Raw genomic sequence first — 25,431 nt, 5'->3', positions numbered from 1 at the left:
TTTGTGGCTTTCTAATACCTCGAAAAGTACTTGGTGCTTTAACTATCTCTAGTTTGGCCAGTGTTTACTAATTTTAGACATGTGATTTTGAAGTAAATATTTTGCATTTTCTTTTGTCAACTACATGTCATCTTTATGTTATGTAAATCTTTACTGGCCTCACATTCTTGGCTATGATATTTCGTTTGCATGAACATGTCCTTTTCTGCCTTATTTCTAAACGCAGATCCTTGTCATAGTGAACACAGCTGGCTAGCATGCAGTCTGTGGTTCATGGCTGATGCACTTCTGACTGCAGAAGAAGCCTTAGCCCTGGCATTGAAGCTGGAAAGCCTGATTCGTGTTTAAATGGTTTTGTCTTTTGACAAGAAATTGATCTTTACTTCTCCATATTCATGTTGATTTTCCCCAATATTTTTTGCATTGAAACTATCTTAAATAACCAGTGCAAAAGTTATGTGTTCTCTGTGCACCAGACAGAGACAGAAACAGAGGAAGACAGACAGGGAGGCAAGAGGTTTTATATAGCTTCAGGAAATTTGTTCTCTCCCCCAGCCTAGCCATAAACCCCAGGTTTAGAACCAGAAATTCTGAGTCACCATTTCTTTAGAGCACTGTTAATTCCTTAGACAATAGTTTAGAGGTTATTAATGTGTTAGATCAGAGAAATCAGCGAGTCAAATACTGAATTGATTAAGGGCTTAGTACAAATCACCATGTTAGGTATTAAATGATAATGCAAAGCAATAATTGACTTTCTTAACATTAAAGATAATATTTTATTTTGTTTATTATAAAAGGTTACCCTATAAGTTATTTAAGCATTTTGTCCTCAGACACACAACCTCCTTTTACTCCTCCTGACTTCAACTAATCCTTTTGCTTCCCAGACAGCTGTAATTTGAACTTTGCGTCATAAAGACAAATAGTATTTCAACAATATAGTCCTTATTCCATGATGTGTGTGTGCATATGTATATTGTGTATTTACTCTCATCTCAGTATCCCAAGTGGATTTGAAAAACAAATTAGTTATTTCATTTTTTTCTAGTCACGTGCAATTAACAAAATAGCTAATATGTTTTTAAAGCAAATTTTATTAATGTAATTGTATAACTGCTGGAAAAATAGTATTTCATTTAAAAATTAAATAATTTGTTGTTGGTGTCAGTGTGGTGAGGAATACTCTGGATGCAGATGATACAGTACAAGACCTGTAGAATGCAATAGTGCGCGTGATGAGAAAATGAAATCTGAGTGGAAGTAACAATTAAAAATGTTTCTGAAATATCAAAGAATCTAGTAAAATGAAATGCAAAGGATTTTAAGCATAGAAAAATAATAAATTACTTTACCGGCATAAATTATGTAACAAGTAACAAATATCAACAGGGATTTGTATAAGTATTCTATAATGTGGACCATACTGTTTTGAACTGTTGAAGCACCAGGAACAAAAAAGTCACTTGAGCTGAAGAGATGTCTGGGAAGGTTCAGTAGCTAGCCAACAACCCTGACCCGCACCCTGAAGTTGACAGTCAGACCCCACATGGTGGAAAGAGAAGACTGACTCCTATGAATTGTGCTCTGATGGCTCCGTGTGCACCATGACATGTGTTCATACATGCAACATGCATACACCACTATATAAATAAAATTTAATAGAAATGTTTTTAAAAGAACAAAATTGTTTAAAGTATTCTATATGAGGAAGTAAAGGAGAGACAAGTCATTGTAGAGCTGCTAACTTGCTCATTTCCAGAAACTGAGATTGCTCCCCATGGTAAGGAACCTGATGCCATGTTTCCATGGGGTGTGTCAACTCTGTCCTAGTGATGATTTCCCCCGGGCACTGCTGTGGAGCAGGCGTGTTACATAAGAGCTGTAATTCCCCAAAGAAACGAGCAATATGTATATCTGCCTGAAATACTCTTAACTTCCCTGTTTATCAGGCTGCTTCTGTGTGCATGTGCATCCCCTTGGCTTCCAGCTGAGGCTGTCAGTCATGCATTTAGCACACAGATTTTATGTAATGTATTTTGTGTCTGTTTGTGTGTATACGTGTATGTACAAGTGTGCTTGTCGGCATGTCTGTCTTCCAAGGCAGTTATCTATATCAAATATCTGCTTATATTGTTCTCTATCTTTTTTTTTTTTGAGATAGGGTCTCTCAGTGAGCCTGAAGTGCTCCAAAATTGGTTACCTTTAGATTAGTTTGCTAGTGAACCCCAGAGACCAACTTGTCCCTGTTTCCCCATTACTGATATTTACAGACTCAAGCCACCATACTTAGATTTTATATGGGTACTGGATATATGAACTCAGCTACTCCTGTTTTTATTAGTTTTCTAAAATGTATTGATAACATTTTTTTATAAAATTTTTGTTAAGAATTGTTTGTATCTAGAGCCAGAAATACTCTGTGTTGGATAATTAGTCCTTCAGGGTTCGGTTACTACAATCTCATCCAAATACAGACTGAGAATGTAGTTAGACCTTTTGCATTTTTCTGAATATGCACAGAGTTTTAAATCTTGTTATTTCCTAAACAATGTCATCTAGCTATTTACATAGATTTTACAGTGTTTTGGATATCACTAATAACTTAGAGATGATTTAAAGTATAAGAAAGATGTGTGTATGTTTTATGGAAATACTATACTATTTCATGTAAGACTCTCAGGCTTTGTGGTACTCACAGAGGTTTTATAACTGAACCCACAGGATGACTGATTTCTTGTTTGTTTGATTTTATTTCAGTCTGCTTTATTTAAGTACAGTTACCATGTAACAAATTATAGATCTATGGAGTATAGACCTCAGTGCACTTTGACAGGTGTGTGTCACCCTAATGAAGGCATCCTTTCCACTAGAACCACAAGCTCTTTAGTGCTGCTTTACAGTTTGTCTGTGCCTTCGCCCCTAACACCGAGCAATCATTGGCTTGTTTTTGTGATTATGAATAAATTTGCACATTTCTAAAATATTCTATAATTGGTATCTTGTCCTGTGTAACCGGCATCTTTTGGTATAATTTAAGATTCATTCATGCTGTATATGTAGTGGTTGTTGTCTTTAACTTCAAGGGAGTCCTACTTAGGACTCCAAATGTTGTTTTCTGTTCCTGGGTTCCATGTACTTTCCTCTATGTATTGACTTTACCTCCCATATTATGTGGGAAGTTGAAGTATATAGGACTTTCCCTCTTCTCACTTTAATCAGGAGGGAAAGGCTAACCTACTCATCAAAATTAAAAGGGAAATTCCGGGAGAAGGTGTTGCTAATTCGGATGAGACAGATAAAAGTTCATGTGCTTGTTCGCTTTTTCTTTAATGGTTGGGGATAGACACAAGAATGAAATGCAGGGACAGGCTAAGATCAACCAAGCTCAACCTCTAAAGTTAGGTTGTGACTGAGGCAAAGAGGGTTTCTTGAGAATTTCAAAACATCATTTAACTAGAAGAACCAGAAGGGGAAGTTGGAGGAAACAAAATAAAAACGTTCATATGGGATTTCTTCTTTATCAGGCTGTAAACTATACACTGGCATAGTGTTTGATGGAATTTTTTTCTATTAACTTTCAGTTTGTAGAGATGATCCCAAATGTATATGTATGTATTTAACCAGCGTATGTATGTATGTGATATATGACATGCATACACACATGGCTAAATGACATGATTTGTATGACATCTCATCTGGATTCATATTTTGATATTCGATTCACAGTTTGATATTCGAAGTCCTTATTCTTTTTCTGTCCATTTTGTAATAGACATTCTCTGCCTCTACCCTATCTTCTGAGCTTCGTGTTTGATTCCGGACAGTCTTTTTGTCACAGTAAAAATCTTGCTTCTTAAAGGTAAATCTCTTAAATTATAAATAATCAACTTTCTGGAAAATAAATAAGACATGTGAAAATAAACTATGTTTCACAGAAAAATTCACAAGGGAGTTAGAATTTGGATTTGGTATAACATACTTGTGGAATGCAGCTAAAACAGCATATGAAGGGAAAGATGCTTTCTACAAAATGTAAGTACTGAAAGAGCAAAAGACCAGAGGTCAGTGACCCAAGATTTTCCCTCAAGACGCTAGAGTAATGATCTTGTAGTTAGCAACCTGCAAAAAAGCATTCCAGGGAGGGTAAATAAAGCCAACATTGAAATAAATATGTACAGACTGAACAAACTGAAATCCAGCATGGCTCAAACATAGTAAAAGAAAGGAAACAGGTATTGGGTCTAAAAGATAATTGATATTTTTTCATAGAATCTGTCACAATGATAAAGAACTTGATTTTTATAAGTGTTAGGTAAGTGATGGTTTAGATTGCTCTAAACAATTTAAATGTCCCATTTGTTCATCCCTGAGAAATTGTTGGCAAATAATGGTGGTTAGGGGGTGGAGGTGTCATTTTCTTCGGTGGTGTAGCCACTGATAGTTGCCTGTGCTCAGGCAATTAACCTCTCAGCCACTATTGGGCAAGAAGCCAAATACAGTAGGTCTAATACAGAGAGAAGACATTGAAGCCATGGGGGGGGGGTATTGAGAAGGCTTCCAGCCAAAGAGGGAGAGATAAGGGAAAAAATCGCGGGGGGATATATATGACTAAGATTCGTTACATAAATGTCTAAAACTTGAGGTTGAACTTTTTCTTTGGGATTGTCAGCTCCCCAATAATGACATGGAGACTTATTATTAATTATGAAAGCTCAGCCTATAGCTTAAGCTTGTCCCACTAGCTCTTACAACTTAAATTAACCCATTTCTATTCATCTACGTGTTGCCACGTGACTCATGGCTTTTACTTCTCCCTCCTGCATGTCTTTCTGTCTCTCTCTGTGTCTGGCTGTTTTCTCTTCCCAGAGCTCTCTCTGTCAGAAGTACCTTCTATATCTCCTGCCTAACTATTGGCTATTTAACTTTTTATTAACCAATAACAGTGATGCATCTTCACACAGTGTAAAGGAATATTCCACAAAAGAAATTGTCAATAAAAAATGTAAATCACTGGCTATTATGTGTAATAGAAGTTCAGAGAGATAAGAATTGAAGTAGTAATGATTACTGGGAGGTTATATTTTTGGCAAGAGATGATATTGGTTTATAATAGACAACAGAAAGTAGGTAAGTGAGACATAGGTGGGGCTCAGGTTTCTTATTAACAGAAAAGTTATTTATGGATGTGTATGTTTGCTTTGTGTGTGGGAATATAGTAGCAATGCTGATAGAATGTTGAGAAGTTTTTGAGGGAAGAGGCAGTAAAGAATGAATGTTTTCTCTTAAGCTTAGAAAACAGTAGTAATTGAGTTGGGGACATTTAGAAAAGTGTAATAGAACTAGCTTTTTCAGAATATGTTAGTGTAAACATTAGACTTGTAAGTCATCATATCATGGTAAGAGTTAGGTATACAAGTTTGGATTTTCAGAGATGAAGCCAAGGCAGGGAGATAACGTTTCTGTGTGCATATCTACAGATGAGCCATAAGTCCATATTATTATTAATATAATATTGATGAAGAAGAGGATCAAGGCATGTGTCATTCCAGTATTGGTAGAGGGCATGAAAGGCCTCATCATAAGAGAGGTAGCAAAGAACCCAGGAAAATAATATATCTCAGAAACAAGGGTCAAAGGAAGACAAAAATTTTTATTTGGGGCTGGCCTCATCTGGTAAAGGTGCCTAATGCTAAACCTTACTTACTGAGTTCAATTCCAGGAACCACGTGGTGGAAGGAAAGAACTGACTTTTACCATTTGTTCTCCGACTTCCATAAGCATGTCCACCCCAAGTATATGCACACACTTACATGCCAACCCATTGTCCTAGATTGCTTTTCACTGTCATCTTGACATAGCCTAGGGTCATCTGAGTACAGAATCCTCAATTAAGGAACAACCCGGATTTACCTGGCTTGTAGGCACATCTATGGGGAGATGTCTTGTTAATTGAGAGAGAAGGGCCCAGCACCATGTGAGCAGAACCATTCCCTGAGCAGGTGGTCTTGGGCTGTATAAGAAAGCTAGCTGAGTATGAGCTACAAGCAAGCCAGCAGCATTCCTCCATCTCTTGTGCTTCAAGGTTTTACACTTCCTGCTCGATGCACTATATACCCTGAAAGGACCAGCTAAATAAATCCTTTCTCCCCAGGTCACTTTTGGTTAGAGTGTTTTGTCATGGTAACCGAAACGAAACTGTAACAGTTCTTTGCCCTGTAAACAACTCTGATATTATAGTATAGGCTATTGAAAAATCCACAGAGATTATTTCTCTTGAAGCAAATATTAAATAAACTCTAAAGATTTTAACTTAAAGATGTATAACTTGGTAATTGGAATTGTACAACAAAAATTAATCATTTTAATAATTTCAGTGGATTAATTATAAAAGCATAGGAAGGCAGGAAATACTGGAGGATGTTAATGCATTCTGTGAATGCAATAAAGAAGATCAGGACTTCTCTGAACAACAATAGTAGTAATAAATAAACAACAGTGAGAAGCTTGAGAGTAAGTAGCAAGAGTTGACTTAGCACGATTAATGAAGGAAATGTTTAAGGTATTTTCAAGTACTAACAATGGGTAACGGGGAAAACGACATTACTTACAAAGACAGTGACATTAATTTGATTAATAAAGACGAGTGAGTTTGTGCAGAAAATGCTACCTTTCTAGAGTCAGCAAGATGCGTGGTTGGTATTCGAAAATACAAAGACTGAAACTGATTGGCATGGGTAGTCAAAGCTCAATGGTCATATTGTGGTTCCAGTGCTAATTCCCTGTGGAGTCTGTGTGACGGTCTAAAAGGAGGAGTATTTGTTGTAGAAGTAAAACAAATACAACTTTTAAAAGTCGGGATAATAGAGAAGGAAGCATCAGCGTGGAGCTTAGTTTTCCCTGATTGTGTGAGCTCTACTGGGTCCTGTTTGATCTTGAGAAGCTTTCCTATGCAGTTAATGATCCTGCCATAGTGGAAGCACTAATCTGCACAGAGGAAACTACATGCTGTTTGATTCCTTATCATCACTACTAGATACGCTAGTTCACAGCTATGCTAAGGGAACCCGTGCATCTGATACGAATAGGCCCAAGAAGTGTAAATTAAGAGAATATCTGCTTCATGGAGAAAGATGGTGATTGGTTGAAAGAAGGAAAAATGCAGAAGGTGAAGCATAGAAAAAAAAAAGGTGTGAGACTTAGAAATGAGAAGGTTGTGAGTCTGTCATTGAGCAAGTTGGGAAAGTCATGCTGAGCATTGGGATGTATGTTATGAATGAGAACAGACAGGTGATCATCTCAGGGTAGTAAAGCGTGCTGTAAAATTCTTATGCTGAAAAGCATTGAAATTGTTACGAAAAGCACTTAGGGATAATTGGCTACTGTTCTGGATTAGACCTGATCATTTTTTGATTTTCAGAAAAGGAAGCCTTTAGAGGAATTGTAGCTCAGCCAGATGTTCACTACATATGTATTGATGTCCATGTTTTGTAGAAAAGAAAGGGCATATACTTCCCGGGTGATTTTAAACAGGAGTGAATTTAGGAGAATGGATTTCACTTCTGCTTTCCCTCTCAAGTCACCTGGAATATGATGAGAGGGCTGCCCTCTACTCCAGGAGAAGCTGATCATGGTTGGAGTGGTGGCTTGATGAGTGGGGACCGCAGTCTGTTCATTCCACAAACTGGAAAAGCGTGGCTGGCTACTCTGGCACGTGGGTTCTGCTGCAGTATTGTAGCAATAGGAAGACAGTGTTGGCTGTCCAATGTCAGGACAGAAAACAGCTAACTATTCTGCCAGCTACTGTGCTAAAACTTAGGTCTTTACTTAGAACTGGGAAAGAGTAGAATAATAGAGATTTTTAAGCAAAATTAATAGTTAGCTTTTCTAGTTATGTATTTTAATAGCTTGTACATATTAGGTGGTTCCCTGTCATTACAGAAACTTATTATTACGTATTGTCCTGCGAAGTTACTTTTATAGAAATGAATAACTTTTTATATGTCCACTTCTCTCTACTTTGTAATTACATAAGCATTACAATTTTATGTTAGGAGTCACAATTATATAGAATGTATTGAGAGTTTTATATAATGGTTTTTATAGCAGACACCTATATAACCCAATTGGCAACCTAAATAATATTGCTTTAGAAAGTTTGCCGTTGCTCACTTTATTACAGCCACTTGTGCTGGAATGATTTATTTACATGATATTTAAAGTTTCTGTCCCTATTAATCGCCCTGATGCCCAACTGAGGCACTCAGGACTGATCATCAGCAGGCTTTTCTATTTAATTCTGAAAAAACAAGCTGCTTGTGATGACCCAAGAGAGCCACAAGGAAGGGTTGTGAGAGAAGGGTATTCAGCTCACTCTAATCTTTGTTTTTCAGAAAGCAGTATCTTTAAGTGTTCTCTAATTAGTGAATAGATATGGTTGTGAGTTATTGTAGACACCTTCATAGGACTGAGATGGTTTGCCTGGCTTCTTTGCATATTTGTTTTACATTCTAATAAGTGGGGCTTTAATAGAAACATCTAAAATGCAAGAAGTAGAAAATGTAGTTTTGAAGTATGTAATCATTGTGATGCTATTGGTGTGATTTATTGGGATGATGTTTCTTTTAATATTACAATTAGAAACCTGAAGATTACATGGCATAGGCAATGTCTACAAAACTAAAGTATGTTTCTTTATTTCTTGCTTGCTTGTTTGTTTTGCTGATCGCATTGTATACATGAAATGTTTACTGCTCTGAGATAAAATCTCCAGTTTGGTAAAATTGCTTCTACCAGTCACCTAGGAAATATAAGCCAGAGAACAACACACTGCTATTTAGGCATACCAAGAGGAAATATATTGCTTCAGCGAACTGAATATAAAACATGATGGTGAAAACACCTGGAAATCAAAGAGAACAGATTTTAGCTATGCTTCTCTTTTTCAAAGAACTTAAGTGCTTAGCTCTTATTGTTAGTACTAGAGAAGTAAGTTGGCAGTGACATTTGAAATATGATAAATAAAAGCCTACAGAATGTCTGCTTCTACTTTTAGCACTTGTCTGATTCCTTCTGCAGAAATTGCATAATGGAAGCTACCGTGGCGTTAATGCAACTCCAATATACCAACCTTTCTTATTGTAATAAATGTATTATCTAGTACTGTGTAATGATAAAGCCATGGTTATTGAAACTGCAAAAGTTATTGAAAGAGAGGGTTGGGAGCTTTTTGCTGTTATCACCTGTATTATTAATTGGAGATAATTACTGAAGAGCAGCTGGCTGTTGGTTTTAGGGAGCATCAATTGTTCTTCTCACCCAGCTGTTAACTAATAAGGATCGTCAACACATCTGTTTCAACAGCTGGTAATTAACAAAAGCCTAATTGCTGCAACTCTTTTAACATCCAATCTGTGAAAAAGAAGTGATGTAGAAGAATATTATTTACTTGGTGCTTTGCACTTTCTGAGACCAGTTTCCCTTTCTTCTCTTCTCCTTACATTTTTTTTTTCTTACTTTGAACACCACTGCCTTTGTCTGAAGCATTGAATGGCGGGAGCGCACAATATGGTAATCCAGAGCTTAACTTTTCCAGATCTTTGTTGGTGTTTCTTATTGCAACATTTCTTTGCTAACTTAGAAGATAAAATGGATCAAAAGCATTTTGAGTAGTTCCATACAACAGTTAAAATCCGCAGCAGTGTGCCCTGGGCTGTGCTGCTGTGTGAGCATCCAAAAGGGGACAGGGGAAGACAGAGAATTCTTTTCTGCCTTCACATGCACAGCTCCAAAGCAATTTCCATACCGAGATGCTGAATTTCTCTTTAAATTATTGCATATTCCAATTAGCATGGAGTGAGCTGTAGCGAGCCCTCTCTCCTCTTTAAGATGCCCTCTCCTAAAAACTTTATCTTACTTATTTTAATACCTTTATGTCAACTTGAAGTTTTTACAAAAACCTGTTAGTTCATTTATATTTGAAGTTTTTACAAAAAACCTAGTAATGCATTTATGAAACCTTGCTTCACCTGCTATTTTTAAAAACTGAGTTGGATTTTTTTAAGTTATATTTAGGTCAGAAAACTCTGGGGATTTCTTTTTCTTTACAGAGAGTGACTAGAAAATTTGTAGGCTTGGACTTAGCACCTGAATAGAGCTGTTTTGCAACAAAAGGATTATAAATTCATGCTTGTTACCTTATGCTTTAGTACTCTTAATTGTGTTCTGATTTAGTGCAATATATATTTAATATAACATTGGCAATAGAGCTTTATACTTATGCTTTTATAATTTTTATTAATTATATATCAAGAAATTTCAGTAGCCATTTTGTATTTAATTGTAGTACACACCCATACATAAAACTGTCTGGATAATATGAGGTCCATATTTATTAGAGATCACACAATCACAGAATCAGGTTGATTTTCCACTTAATACTTTTATGAATTTAAGAATGTTCTGGTGAGTTACATGGCAGTGATTATGAATCTTATTTAATTTAGGAATCTGAAAAGTCCTGAACTAAGGTGATAGTAATGTTCAGCTGGTTACCCTTGCTTCTCTAGCTTTTTCAGTTGGCAATATTTCTATGCAGGCTGTTCAGTAATTGATGTTGAAAAGTATAAAAGAAATTCTACCCAAGTGCTTGCTGTGGACTGAATTGCAGATTGCATAATTTCAAATTTTTTTCCTGGCAAGACTATTTTAGTTCAGCAGGTGTTCAGGTGATGAAGTGTACAATAGATGTAATGCAAAAACATACACGATCCTGAACAAATAAACAAAATTATACTGGTTAAAAGTCTAACTAAATAGAAAGGTACTGCATGTAGAGAAATGTTTATGACTGAAATGTAGAAGAGTATATATTGTCACTTGTGGAAATGTTTGCTTCTTGAGTTTAAATAAGACTTTAATTTTCTCTGTGTGCTCATGTTCTTAGGTGGCTCCACAGAGCTTAGAGAGAGGAATGTATTCTAACATGAGAGAAGACAATAGGCTTTGTTAGGAACCTACATGCCAAGTTTTCGCTCTACCACTGAGCTACACTCCCAACCTAGGAACCCACACTCTGGCTGATACTTTTTTTTAAAACACTACATCTCTTCTTTAGGAAAGTAACCTCATGAATAGGTGCTGTGGCTCGAACAAAATTCATTTATTTAAGAGATATTCACTGAGGATCATTGTCAGAACACAGACTAAGAATGGAGTCATGTGAGAATTCTGAGTGCTTGTGAGTAAACTCCAATAAAACAGGGCAAATGTCTTGTGACCTCAATTTCTTCAAAAACACAATTTTTTTTTTTTAGAATGTGCGTTTGTACCCCTCCCAGATGTGGTGGACTGAAGTTCACTTCAGACTGTTCATTACAACTGACTGCTGTTATTTGTTTAAATGTCCTATGGGAAAATGTGGTTTTTGTCACATGTGGTTTGTCCTTGTGATTGTATACTTAGGTGACTCTTCTTAACCCTGGGGGTATAAATTGTGTGATGCTCTGAATAAAGTTGGCTTTGCATGAGACTTCAGTCTGCCTCACTTTTAGTGCCCACTCTCCCAGTTTCTCGCCACCTACTAGAGAGGTAAACAGACTGTAGTAGCACTTGATTACCTGTGTTCCAGATTTCTACATATCAAATATTATAAAATGTTAACTAGATTATATGTGAAACCTGTGAATTTTTGGCAATATTCTACATGTCAATAAGAATAACTTTCAGAAGAATAGCCAAGAAGTCTCAGGGACCAAACATGTAACTGATGCCTAATTATCAACAAACATAGGCCGAATTAGTATTTCATGAAATAGTGTTCATTAGATGTAAAAGATGCAAGGTGGAGATATATATCTCACAGGATGATTTAAGATGCACATAAATGTTTAAACACAAAACTTTTTAAATTTCTTATAGCTTAAGAAATTCCCTAACACTAAAAATTAAAAGGCAAACTACACATCTGACAAGTGAATAATATCTGAAATATATAATAAACTCCAATTGAGAACACAACCTGGTAGGAAAGTAGGCAATGGGCATTTTGGAGTGGAGATGAGCATCAGCAGTAGATGTCCAACCTCGCTGGTGGTCAGATATGTGTTGAGAATAGCAGTTACCCATAATGCAGATGGCGGGCACTAAGGATGTGTAGAAAAAGTACTTTGGACCCTGATGGTAGGGCTGTAAATTAGCATAAATGGTGCAAATAACAAGGTAGAGGTTCTCATAATTTAAAAACAAAACTACCACATGATCTCACAGTCTTACTTCTGGATGTATAACCAAAGGGAATGATATCATGATATCAGAGGCATCTGCACTCCCACACTAATTGTGGTATTTCTCACAATAGCCAAGGCATGAAAACACATGTAATGTCTATCAGCCAATGAGTGAATAATGAAAAAGTGATATATATACATACATATATTATGTGTATATATATATATATATATATATATATATATATATATATATATGAATTGTTGTCAGCCATAAGTTTCTATCATCTCTGAAGACACGGATAGAAGTAGAGTGGGCTAATGTTAAGCGAATTAAGTAGCTGAAAAACACAAATGCATTATAATCTTGTGGTAGTATTCCAATTTCTTTATGTAAGCTTATCAATATAATTCATTTATGATCACTAACATCATACTTTTAATTATTTATTGTTAAAATTATGATTGTATCTTTCCCCCTTCCTTCCAAACCCTCCTATATACACCTTCTTGCTCTCATTCAAATTCATAACCTCATTTTCATTATTTGTTGTTACATACATATGTGTATGCATACTTATTCCTAAATATACAAATATAACCTGCTCATTCTGTATATTGTTACTTGTATCTATGGTTTCAAGGCTGACCATTTGGTATTGATGACAATTGGTGTGGGCTTCCCTGTATATGACTTTCCCATTCTCAGCATTCCTTAGTTGCTTGCAGTTCTTTCTATGGCTTTAAAGACTCTTGGTTTCTCCCCTATCCCATTTGGCATGCCCATTACTATTATCTTTTCTATAGGGTTGAGGTCTCATGGTTTTCCCCATCCCCTTTGGTGTGTCTATTGCTGTCATTTTGTTCAGTTCACATGTGAGTTCACATGTAGGCAGTAACATTGGTGAGACTTCATGTCTACAGCTTCTGACATTTCTAGGAAACTGTCTCACAGAAAACTCTCTGATCTCTGGTTTGTTTGTTTTTTTTTTTTGAGAAAAGGAAAAAAAAACAAGTTTCCACCTCCTCCCAGCCTCCCATTTCCCTCCCCCTCCTCCCACCCTTCTCCCCCTCATCCCATCCTTCTCCCCCTCCCCCTACTCCTCTCCCCCTCCCTCTCCAGTCCAAAGACCAGTCAGGGTTCCCTGCCCTGTGGTAAGTCCAAGGTCTTCCCCCCTCCGTCCATATCTAGGAAGGTGAACATCCAAACTGGCTAGGCTCCCACAAAGCCAGCACATTAAGTAGGAACAAAACCCCTTGCCATTGTCCTTGGCTTCTCATCAGCCCTCATTGTTCGCCATGTTCAGAGAGTCCGGTTTTATCCCATGCTTTTTCAGTCACAGTCCAGCTGGCCTCGGTGAGCTCCCAATAGATCAGCTTCACTGTCTCAGTGGGTGGGTGCACCCCTCGTGGTCCCGACTCCTGGGAATATACCCAAGAGATGCCCTATCATATGACAAGAGCATTTGTTCAACTATGTTCATAGCAGTATTATTTGTAATAGCCAGAACCTGGAAACAACCTAGATGCCCTTCAATGGAAGAATGGATGAAGAAAGTGTGGAATATATACACATTAGAGTACTACGCTGCGGTAAAAAACAATGACTTCTCGAATTCTGCATGCAAATGGATGGAAATAGAAAACACTATACTGTGTGAGGTAACCCAGACCCAAAGAGATGAACATGGGATGTAATCACTCATAATTGGTTTCTAGCCATAAATAAGGGTCACGGAGTCTACAATTGGTGAACCTAAAGAAGCTAAGTAAGAAGGTGAACCCAATGAAAAACATATAGTTATCCTCTTGGCTATGGGAAGTAGACAAAATTGCTGGGAAGAAAATTGGGATCTTGGGGGTGGGGTGGGATGGGGGTAAGGGGAGATGGGGAGAGAAAAGGGAGAAGGGGAGGATGGGGGAAACTTGGGGAAAAAGGAGGATTGGGATAAAGGAAGGTTGGATAGGGGAGCACGGAAGCACAATTCTTAGTTAAGGGAGCCACCTTAGGGTTGGCAAGAGACTTGAACCTAGAGTGGCTCCCAGGAGCCCAAGGCGATGTCCCCAGTTAGTTCCTTGGGCAGATGAGGATAGGGAACCTGAAATGACCCTATCCTGTAGCAATACTGACGAATATCTTGCATATCACCATAGAACCTTCATCTGGTGATGGATGGGGATAGAGACAGAGACCCACACTGGAGCACTGGACTGAGCTCCCAAAGTCCCAATGAGGAGCAGAAGGGGGGAGAACATGATCTCTGGTTCTTAAACTTTTTTCAGCCCTTCTTCCACCATGTTCCCTGTGCGTTAGGCACAAGTGTTCTTCTTTTGTAGAGGTTTTTATGAGCTCGATCTCCAAAGCTCTGCCATTAAACATCTGATTTGTAAAAGGCCAAATTTTGCGTGGTGTTTAGAGCACAGTGGTTAAGGGGAAAAGTACTTTGGAACCTAGAGTACTGAATTCAAATTTTTGTTCTGACACTTAGTAGCCAGCTGATATTTTGTAAGTCACATAGCAGTCTTCTCATTTGTAAAATGGAAATATTAGTTACCACGATGGTGCATTAAGAGAAATAAGTAAATGAACATAGAACATTGTTTGTTTGCAGTATTTTAATTTTGTTATGGATGTGTACAAAATTATAACATAATATGATTTGGAAAACCTGGATATCTTTCTATATCCTTTTCATTACTAAAATATGCACACAGTTAATAATATTATTTTCTCTTATTTTTCTCCCTTCCAAAATAATTGACATAACATTTATCCCTTCAGAAAATCATTCAGTTTTGTACCATGTCAAATTCAATAACGTCCTTTACTTTAAGTCTTTTATAAACTGTATGATATTGAGTCCTGTGCCCTGCACAGAAACTGTATAGCCAAGAAAGGAGATAGAGAAGCATTGCCTGAGAAAGCAAAGCTGTGTTTTTTTTCTTTAAAGTTATTAATATATTGCACATAATTAATAAATGGTGTCTTGCCCCATAATGGTTTTCTTGGTAGAGATACTTAAGATCATAAGAAAACCCACAAACAGCTTCACAGAGACTCATCATTTGGTCTGAGTCAAAGATGTTAAGTTTATAAGATGGAACGATACTGAAAATTTAATTTATTTTCTTCTCCTGTTTGGTAGGTATTTACTACATCCTCAATTCCTAAGTCACCAGGTTGGTGATTTGGCTTTTTTTTTTCAGAATTAAGACTTTTTTAAATATTTATTTATTTATTCTGTATACAATATTCTGTCTGTGTGTATGTCTGCAGGCCAGAAGAGGGCACCAGACCTTATTACAGATGGTTGTGAGCCACCATGTGGTTGCCGGGAATTGAATTCAGGACCTTTGGAAGAGCAGGCAATGCTCTTAACCACTGAGCCATCTCTCCAGCCCGTGATTTGGCTTTTCTTCCTACTATTTATTCAACAATAACTCATTAAAGCATTTTCTATATGCTGAGTGCTATTTTATGTATTTCATTGGTTTTATTATATTTTACTAGTATCAGCTCCTTGAGAATGGGTCTTACCCACTTTGTAGGTGAATACAAAAATGAAGTACTAGGTTGCCTGATGAGACAGGTGGCAAGGAGGAAGCAAGGATGCCTCCCAAGTCCCTGGTTCCACAGACCTTGTCAGGTTGCACTTCTGGTATACTCTAAGTTTTCTATCTCAGTTCTGTGACTTGTGCTTCCAGCTCAAGAATCAACTTCAATTATTGCTATTATACTTTCTGTTTCCACCACAATCGCCTATTTCCTCTAATGTCAGACCTCATAGGTTATTGAACAGTGCATATGCTCTCTTTGAATGAAAGACTCAGTTGTATCCATTTTGGTAAATCAAAGGTTATGACATGAGGCTAAAGTATAACCACAAAAAATGCTCTCAGTTACACAATGTAGCAAGCAAACAAATTCTGTTTCTAAGAGGAAGCTGTAAACGAAATCTCACTTCTATCCTTTCAATAATGACTTTTAATTTTCAGGCTTCTTTTGCCAGGGTTTTAGTTACATGTTATCTACTAAATTTTTAATCTGCTTGCAAGTTTGAGAACTAAAATCCAAGATGAATATAGTCACTGTTTAAACAGTCCTCTATACCTATCTTTAAAAATCAACAAGAAGATGTCTTTAGATATGTTATACCAGAGATTAATATATTTGTGGTTATTCTGTAAAAATGATTATTTTAAAAATTAACATACTCTTAAATTATGTCATATTAAAATGTGGTCTTATAATGTAAAATAAACAATGGTTTATGAATATTTGTATTCTAGTTTCAGCTTTTTTTCTAATTAGCTGTGAAACCTTGGACAGGTTCCAAATGTTTGCAATAGCAACAATTTCCTTATCATGAAAACAGAGGACTATGTTACCTCTAAGATGCATCCTAAATCTGCATCCTGACTCAATTTAATTTGTACATCATGCTCCTTTATTTAACAGATAGCGTGAAGACAATCAACTACCTCTGCTCTGTCATGAAAAGAGGCTTGCTTTAATGATCTTGGTGATACCAAAGGAAGGCTGAACTATTTCAGACCATAACTATTAAAAACACATTGAAGCCAAACATAAAAAGATTTTAAAGTAAGATAAAGATTGTTACTCACAATAGGAACAGTAAATATTGTTCTGTTCTGTGAGCGGTAATAATCCTGCCTTTGTCTGCCATTCTCAGTTACCAGAAAAGACTTCCTAAAACAGCGTATTTCTTTTCTAATATAGTCGATGGCTGCCCTATTTCAACCACAGTACTCAAAATAGGTGTGTACATTAGCACTAGGCAACCAGTCTTTATTATTGTTATTTCAAGTATCATAAAAGCACACAGAATGCAGAAAACACATTATGCTTAACTTTGTTGTCAGCAATTCTGTTACCTAATGATGATTTGATTCATAGTTTCACCTGGATATAATAGGAATTATCCTATAGGTTGTTTGAAAGGATAGACTCTAGTAATATCTCCCAAGCACTTGGCACCATCTTAATCCATAACAGGAATTCCACAGGTAACATCCTTCCAAAATGGAACCCTTAAGATTCTTTCAGTGAAATCACCAAATTTTGTTATTCTTCATAAAATATGTAAATATACACACCATAGAACCCAGAAACTCTGATTCAAGGCAGTTACTAAAAAAAATGAAAATGACATATATACATATAACAATTGTATTAATGACTTCACAGTGTAGCATTGTTCACTGATTACGCAGGAATGAACTACTAGGATATGCAGTAATATAGATTAATATCCAAATATATTAAGTAAAATAAGCTTGAGTTAGTGACTGTATTTTTTTTACATCATCTAAAGAAGGCAAAGATATAGACAGGCTAAATATAAAGGAGTGTAGGAGGAGGGCCCACTTGTTAATCCCAGTCTCCCGGCTAGCTTAGCCCGGAAATAACCACACAGAAATTGTATTCATTAAAACATTGCTTGGCCCATTAGCACTAACTTCTTATTGGTTAACTCTTATATCAATTTAGCCCATTTCTATTATTTTGTATATTGCCACGTGGCTGTGGCTTACTGGGTAAAATTTCCAGTGTCTGTCTTCTGTGGCTTTGTGGATTCTTCCAACTCTGCCTCCTTTCTCCCAGCATGCTATTTAGTTTTCCCCACCTACATAAGTTCTGCCCTATCAACAAGCCAAGGTAGTTTCTTTATTCATTAACCAATGAAAGCAACACATAGAAATAAGGACCTCCCACACGAAAGGAGGCGAGTGACTGTTGGTGTGCAATGGAGGTAGTGGGAATGCTATATATCCTGAGTGTGATGCTTATCACATGACTATATATATTGATCAGAATTTACAGAAGCAACCAGATGTGGTGGCTCATGCCTGTACTAGCAGCTTTGAAAGCTGATGAGAAGATTGCCTCAAGTTCAAGACCTGAGCTGCCCTATCCAGAAAAACCTGACCTAGATTCCTTACTCTACCTCATAACATTACAGATAATAGGTTTGAAATCATGGGTTTAACTTTCTGGAAATTACAACTCCATGAGCCTAATTGTTAAAATCTGTGTGTATACTTGTTTGATGTCATATATATGTTTCACTTTCATGAAACTTTACCTAAAATAAGTCTATGAGTAGAAATATAAAAATGCAAATGGTAAAACGTGTCGATAAGGATATAACTACAGTAAAGTAAAAAAACATTTTAACATGGAAATGAGAGTTGATTTTGAATGTTTTTTCCTAGTTTGCAGGGATATCTCATCTATAGTTACAGAATTCAGAAGATTAAAACAATCATTCAAACTTCTTAAATTTAATTACAGAATACGTCTATTAAATTCTTTAGCCCAGATAGAAAACAAACTAATATCTTGTGCCTAAACTTACATGCAAATATCCAGTCTGCTGCATGTCTTTATAATTTTCCATTATTAAAGTAGAAAAGTTGCATTATCTAGTGTTCATTTTCATTACTCTAATTAATTTTCTCATAATTGGGATTTTATTATTTTTCTTATTTATTGCATTTTTATGCAAGAAACTAATCCCACTGAAATCATATGCATTCAACAAAATGCGGAGACTCCAGACTTTAAATTACTTTTAATTAATTAATGTGTTTTTCAAGTTTTGAAACAATTACATGTTCATTGTCAAATACTATTTAAACTGAAAGACAGTATTTTCATGCAAATTCAGCTTTGACAAAAATAATACTAAAACTTGGCTTACTAGTACCATAGTTTTAAAGTAATGCTAAACTCTTTTTTGACATTTCTTAAAACTTGTGGAAATGATGGTAGGAGTCTGGAAAATTATTTTAAAATTACAACGTTGAGCACTACCAAAATAAAAATGAAGGTAACAATTCAGTACAAAAAGCTAGGAGAAAACACAATAAAGTTTATTCCATGAAAGACTGACAGGTCCATAAGAAATAGAAAGTTTACCTTGTTCCAAACATCACACAATATATACAAACATGAAAATGCCACAGTTCCCATTAAGATGTAGGCTGATTATTCCTTATTGGTTAAAATTAACTCAGTGTAAAGTTTTGTAGACGAAATTGCCTATGCTTTAAGATGATATCCTCAAGAAAAATATCTCTAGCAATGGAAGCTGCCATCAATCTACTTTTTAGGGAAAAAAATCTCTTGCAGAAAAGGAATTGAAAGTGTTAACTTATATCTGTAAGAATCAGGTCATAGTTTTGTGTATCAAAGATGGCTTGACAACATACTTAGGATTTCCTGAGTTTTATTGTTAATAAAGTTAAAAGAAAATCTAGTGAGAGCAGGCAGTGGAGCCCCATTAAATCTGTATCTGAAATGCCCATTGTGCTTATCTCTACTCAGACACTTTTCTGAACCCATGTTCCACATTCTGAATTCTGTGCATAAAGTTAAACATTGCAGAAGGGCATATCTGATACTACAGATGAAGTAAGGTTGAAGGTAGGTACTAGCAAAGTTCATACACTTAAGAAGCTCTGCCTTTAGTATTTCTATTACTAATGTTTGGACTCTTGTGTGAAGAATTGTGGCTGCTAAAATGTGGCTAGATTTTAAACTAACAAAAAAGGTTTAGCTCATATTCATCCTTTATCCTGTGTTTTAACATGCCAAAACTAATATTTGCAGGAAAAATTGCTATCGATGCAGCAAGCCAAAGAAACTGCTGTTGAGCAGTACAAAAGGCTGGAAGAAGAAATACAGACCTTACGAGTTTACTACAGGTAAAACATTTCATACTTCAGTTCACGTAATATTGCTTGAGAAACCCCTATACTGATATTGTAATTGTGGCTGAAGAAATTTCTCAATGAAATTAGACTCTGAAGATTTAAAGCATTTTATTGTATTTAAATTACCTAGAATATTGTTTTTTACCTTTTATTCATACTTTGGGTTAACATTTAAGTTTATACCATTAAAATCATATAACTCATTAAATAGTCAAGTTGTCTAAGTGAAGCCTGGATAGTTGAGGTATTTGTTCATCTAAATGCCACTTCTAAAATTATGTGTATGCTATATACATGTGTGTGTATAGATAGATAGATCCATAGATAGATAGATAGATACATTGATAGATAGATAGATGATAGATAGATAGATAGATAGATAGATAGATAGATAGATAGACAGACACACGTGTGTGTGTATATATATAATGCATGTATATAACATGAACTTTCACCGTTAACAATATGCCATGAGAAATTTTTATGGAAATATCACTAAATACGTAACGCAATCATTTCATTTCTATTCTTTTTTGTTTTTTTTTTCTTTTTTTGGTTTTTTGAGACAGGGTTTTTCTGTAGCTTTGGAACCTGTCCTGAAACAACCTCTTTACCTCTTGTAGCCGAGGCTGGCCTTGAACTTACAGAGATCTGCCTGCCTCTGCCTCCCAAGTGCTGGGATTAAAGGTGTGAGCCACCACCGCCAGGACATTTCATTCCTATTCTAGAATAGTTATAAAAAGTGCAAACTATATAAATGCTATATAATAAGGATTAATAATTGTTTTGCAATGCTTCTGTTTCAGGTTTCTGTGGGGTGTGTAGGATAAGTATTTTGGGCTAAATATAAAATGTTAGATTTCCATGGTGGGCAATGGTAAAGAAATTGTTTGATATATGGATGTTCTTGGTTCTTAAACAGTAAATCTTAAACTACCTTAAGTCTGAAGTGTGAAAATCCATTGAGGCTATGGGTTAAACTTCAATGGAACTTTTTTCAAACTAGCATTGTTAAGTGCCTAAAATATAATGAAATCAAGATAAGTTTATTGAATTGCAATTATGAAAATATATCATGATATATGTATATGCTTCATTATTAATGTATTAAATAGCAGCAAATCTAGCAGTGCATATGCTAATAACTACAATTCTTACTAATGATGATTATGGATGCTATGTGGATGATAATTGCAAGTGCTAGGGACTAAATCACCAAGCATTACTGTCAGCACAGCTGCCTTAAGTACCGTGTTTACTACCTGCACTGGCAGTTCAAGAAAAGAAAATACTAATGTCTTCCCACCAAAAAACAAACAAACAAAAACACTAAGAAACCCTGCTTTGGGGAATTGTCGATGACATCTTCAGTGTTGATAATTTTTAGCCCTCAAAACGAGGCTAAAAGTCCATAACTTCTAAATGTGACCTTATTTGAAATTGGGTCACTATAGAGGGGAACTAGTCCAAATGTGGTCATTTGGGTGAGTTTTAATCCCTCATGGCAGGCGTTTTTATAGGAAAGGCAAAACTCGTACACTGAGTCAGGTAGGCATTGAGGAAACACATCGTGAAGATACACAGGCAGAAGACAGCCATGCTGCAGGAAAGCTGTGCCGGACTGTCAGCAGAATGCAAAGCCAAGTTGGCCTGGGAAGAGTCACAGCCCACCTGACACCTGATTTCAGTCTCTTGTGTCCATAACTGCTTAGTTTATAGTTCTTTGTTACAGCACCCATAGAAAACTACCGCCACATGTGTGTGGGTGTTGAATTTGCTTTTCCAATTGTAGCCAGTGTTGTGGGAGAGTATACAGGTAAACAAACACCAATGGTAACGGAAAACATCTTGCTTTCCTGTTTTTTTTGTTTTGTTTTGTTTTAATAGCACAATGGATATTATAGCACTTGTGTGGTTTTTGTACTATTCCTAGTTGTAGCTATCATTAGAATCGCTTAATTTAGTTAGTCAATAAAAACCCTGGTTTAGTTTCCAATACCCACATTGAGCAACTCACAACTGCCTATAATTTTAGTTCCAATGAGTATGACATCCTCTTCTGACCTCCAGGGTCACCAGCACAAGTGTGTAAGAGCATATGTGCAGACACACACACATATACAGAAAGTAAAAAGGAAGAAATCAGTTTTTAAAGAAATCTCCTGAGAATTTACTAAATCTGAGAGTTACATAACATCTCCTAAACAGGTTACTGCATTAAAGATACATTTTCCATGTGCCTTCTCATTGCTATCTTTTGCAATAGACACACTCTAGTCTTTTTTTTTTTTTTTTTTTTTGGTTTTTTCGAGACAGGGTTTCTCTGTGGCTTCACTCTAGTCTTTCATAAGCAAACTTCACCTTTCTGCTTTCTGTTTGGCTTTGAAAGGGGTGGGATTTAGAGTGCGTGCAGAACAGGAAGATGCCCGGACAGTGATCCTAGGTGTGAAAGAGAAAAAAAAAACAGCTAGGAATAACAGTGGATAAATAATAATCACAGTACATTGTGTGTAAATGAGAAACCATCAAAAATAAAGAACGGACTAACCAGTTAATCAGGACTCAGCTATTAGTATATACCATTAGCTTGTATGGTTATTGCTAACTAATTAGAAATATATTATAATCAATGTTCTTGTATATCCGTACAAAAGGCAAAAATTGAAATGACTCTATATTACAAATTTACAGGACAAAAATGATGGGAAATAAGGAGTCTAAGGGTATTAGCCAACAGATAAAAGATAGTCTGAATTATGTCAAAAACTAAAGTTTAAGGGACATATATACTGAGGGGGGATGGTCAAGAAACCATAAATCAACAGCAGATCACAACGTATGTATCAGTGTGCTTACTATAAGATCAAAACATAAAAAGATCTAATAATAGACAAATGGGGCTCTATTTAGTGGTTCACATCTATAATCCCCACCCTTGGAAGACTGAGACAGGAAGAGTGCCATGAGATCAAGGCCAGCTTGGAGTACAGCGTAACAGCCTACATAATACCCTTTTCTTAAAAATAAAACAAATGAATAGAGCCAGAATTCAATCCTTGGCGTCCATATCCTGGAAGGAGAGAACCAGGTCCCACAAGCTGTTCTTTGGTCTCCAAACACACACTGTGAAATGCACAGGCATGGAAAAAAAGAAAAGCCAAAAGAGAGTTTAAATCAGAAGTATCACAGAAAAATTAAATAGGGAAGTTCATGTGAGAAGATTCATGTGGCTATCAAAATGCAAGAGGTACCAGGAACCTTCATGAAATGCTAATAAGAATGCAAAATGGTGTAGCTGCTATAGAAAACAGTGTGGCAGTTCTCTAAAGCCAAATATAGAATCACTGTATGTCAGTAGTTCTACCCTTCAGTATACACAAAAGAGATGAAAAGGAGGATTCTAGTAGGTACTGTTACAGCAGTGTGCACAGCAGTGTGTTCTCTCAATAGACACAATCCATTTGACCATCAACACACAAATGAAGGAACAGGATATGGCAGCACTTATCTTTCTATATGGAATAGAATGTTTTCCAACTTTGAAGTGACATGCAGTTTTTATATATTCCATGTAACATGCATAAACCTTAAAAATCATTATTCTGAGTAAAACAACAACAACAAAACAAAAATATATATAACAGTTCAACTATAAATTTATGAATTAAATTATTGAATATGCCGTGAACCTAGTTCATTGTCAAGATTTTTATAAAGATGTAAGGCACATTAATGAAATGAGTATCATCAACCAACAAAATTTCCTTTTTTTCCTGAACTTATAGTGCTTAGATTTGAAAAACACCATCCAAAACTCTTATTTATTTTTAACCTTTCTTGGAATTGGAATGTTAATATGTCTTAGAAAATAAGATTGTTCAGTATAACACTATTTTCTAAAAGACTAATTAGAATCATTTCCTAGAATGATGGCTGAGTTTTCACGTTGTTGGAAATATATAAAGTGTGTTGACAAAATAAAAGCTAGTCATCTAATGGCATGAGAAGCGTAGAATGGTGGCTAAGCACGTTTGCCAGTGTCCTGCAGAGAAATGAGAAAGACCACACTTGTAAGAGGAAAGAGACTTGCTGAAAGGAAGTCCTTCAAGCAGCTTTGGGAGCTTGAAACCTGCAGGGAAGCCAACAAGGCTGAATCCTGAGAGAGTTCATGCTGCAGTTGTGACTCCCAAGAGCTTTATTTTCTTCCTCTCCAGGGATTTCTGCTTCTTCAGTAAGGTCTGATTAGAAAAGACTCATACCATATAAAGGAACCTGCTTTACTGAGACTCCTGATTTTAATAGTAGTCACTTCTGGAGTACAGCAGTAACTAGATTTGGCATTGACCAAAGAGCTGGGTGTTTTATGAGCTGGGTAAACCTGCTCCTGGAAGCCACTGGTGATTCAATGAAAATATCCAGTGGCAGGAGTGGACTGCCTCCCTGCAAGTTCTTGGTCAAGAAGCTTCCAGAAGTCCCCAAAGTAGTACAGTCAATGGCCACTGCTGTTGGCTATCACCAGAACTCGATGATAAAACCTTATTGCTAAAGATACAGGAAAAAAGGAGCTTTTTTACTGCTGGCTAGCCTTTATAATGCCAGAAGGTTCTGCTGAGGCATAAATGCCTTAACAGTATTATGTAGCTGTATGCAGCAATACCAGCTAGGCAAAATGGACCCAATCCTGTAACAGTGCAAGCCTATTACAGATGTGACCAACTACTTCACTTTTGGATTTGGTGCCCATACAGGAAGGAATTTACATCTGAAATAAACCCAACCAAAAATTCATGACTGGGACGTCACAGACCCTAGTCATGACTCTGCTGCTGTTGCTTTGATAAATGGGCATGATGTGTTCATCAAATCGCCTTTCTAAATAACAATAATTATAAATTCCAGGACCCAGACATAACTCCACATACCAATGGACCCCTGAGTTTTTAAGAAGCCACAATACATACTGTAGAAAAAAAAACAACACAATCTTCAATAAATAGTGCTAGTTGAACTGGATGACTGCATGTAGAAGAATGAAAATTGGGACAATGAGGACTACTGAGAACTCAAGAACAATGGCAATGGGTTTTTGATCCTACTGCACGTACTGGCTTTGGGGGAGCCTAGGCAGTTTGGATGCTCACCTTACTAGACCTGGATGGAGGTGGGTGGTCCTTGGACTTCCCACAGGTCAGGGAACCCTGATTGCTCTTCGAGCTGATGAGGGAGGGGGACTTGATCGGAGGAGGGGGAGGGAAATGGGAGGCGGTGGCGGGGAGGAGGCAGAAATCTTTAATAAATAAATAAATAAATTTTAAAAAAATAAAATAAAAAGAATGAAAATTGATGCATACCTAGTACCATGCACAAAGCTCAATTCCAAGTCCAAGAACCTCAGCACAATACAAGATATCCTGAATCTGATGGAAGAGAAAGTGGGAAATATGCTTGAACTCATCGGCACTGG

The 25,431-nt window shown here is 36.4% G+C and overlaps 1 protein-coding gene across 2 annotated transcripts in view; it reads left to right on the top strand.

The window, feature by feature from the left end:
- The window catches only part of Mipol1 (mirror-image polydactyly 1), a 240,282-nt gene that overhangs the window by 143,275 nt on the left and 71,576 nt on the right, over positions 1–25,431 (top strand). For both annotated transcript variants that reach the window (XM_075947988.1, XM_075947989.1), the window contains exon 9: positions 19,864–19,958. In XM_075947988.1, coding sequence (XP_075804103.1) covers positions 19,864–19,958 — 95 coding nt within the window. The remainder of the gene's footprint in view (positions 1–19,863; positions 19,959–25,431) is intronic.

Source organism: Microtus pennsylvanicus, chromosome 14, assembly GCF_037038515.1.
Source record: "Microtus pennsylvanicus isolate mMicPen1 chromosome 14, mMicPen1.hap1, whole genome shotgun sequence".
NCBI classification, from domain to species: Eukaryota; Metazoa; Chordata; class Mammalia; order Rodentia; family Cricetidae; genus Microtus; species Microtus pennsylvanicus.
This window is presented reverse-complemented; position numbering and strand designations above follow the sequence as displayed.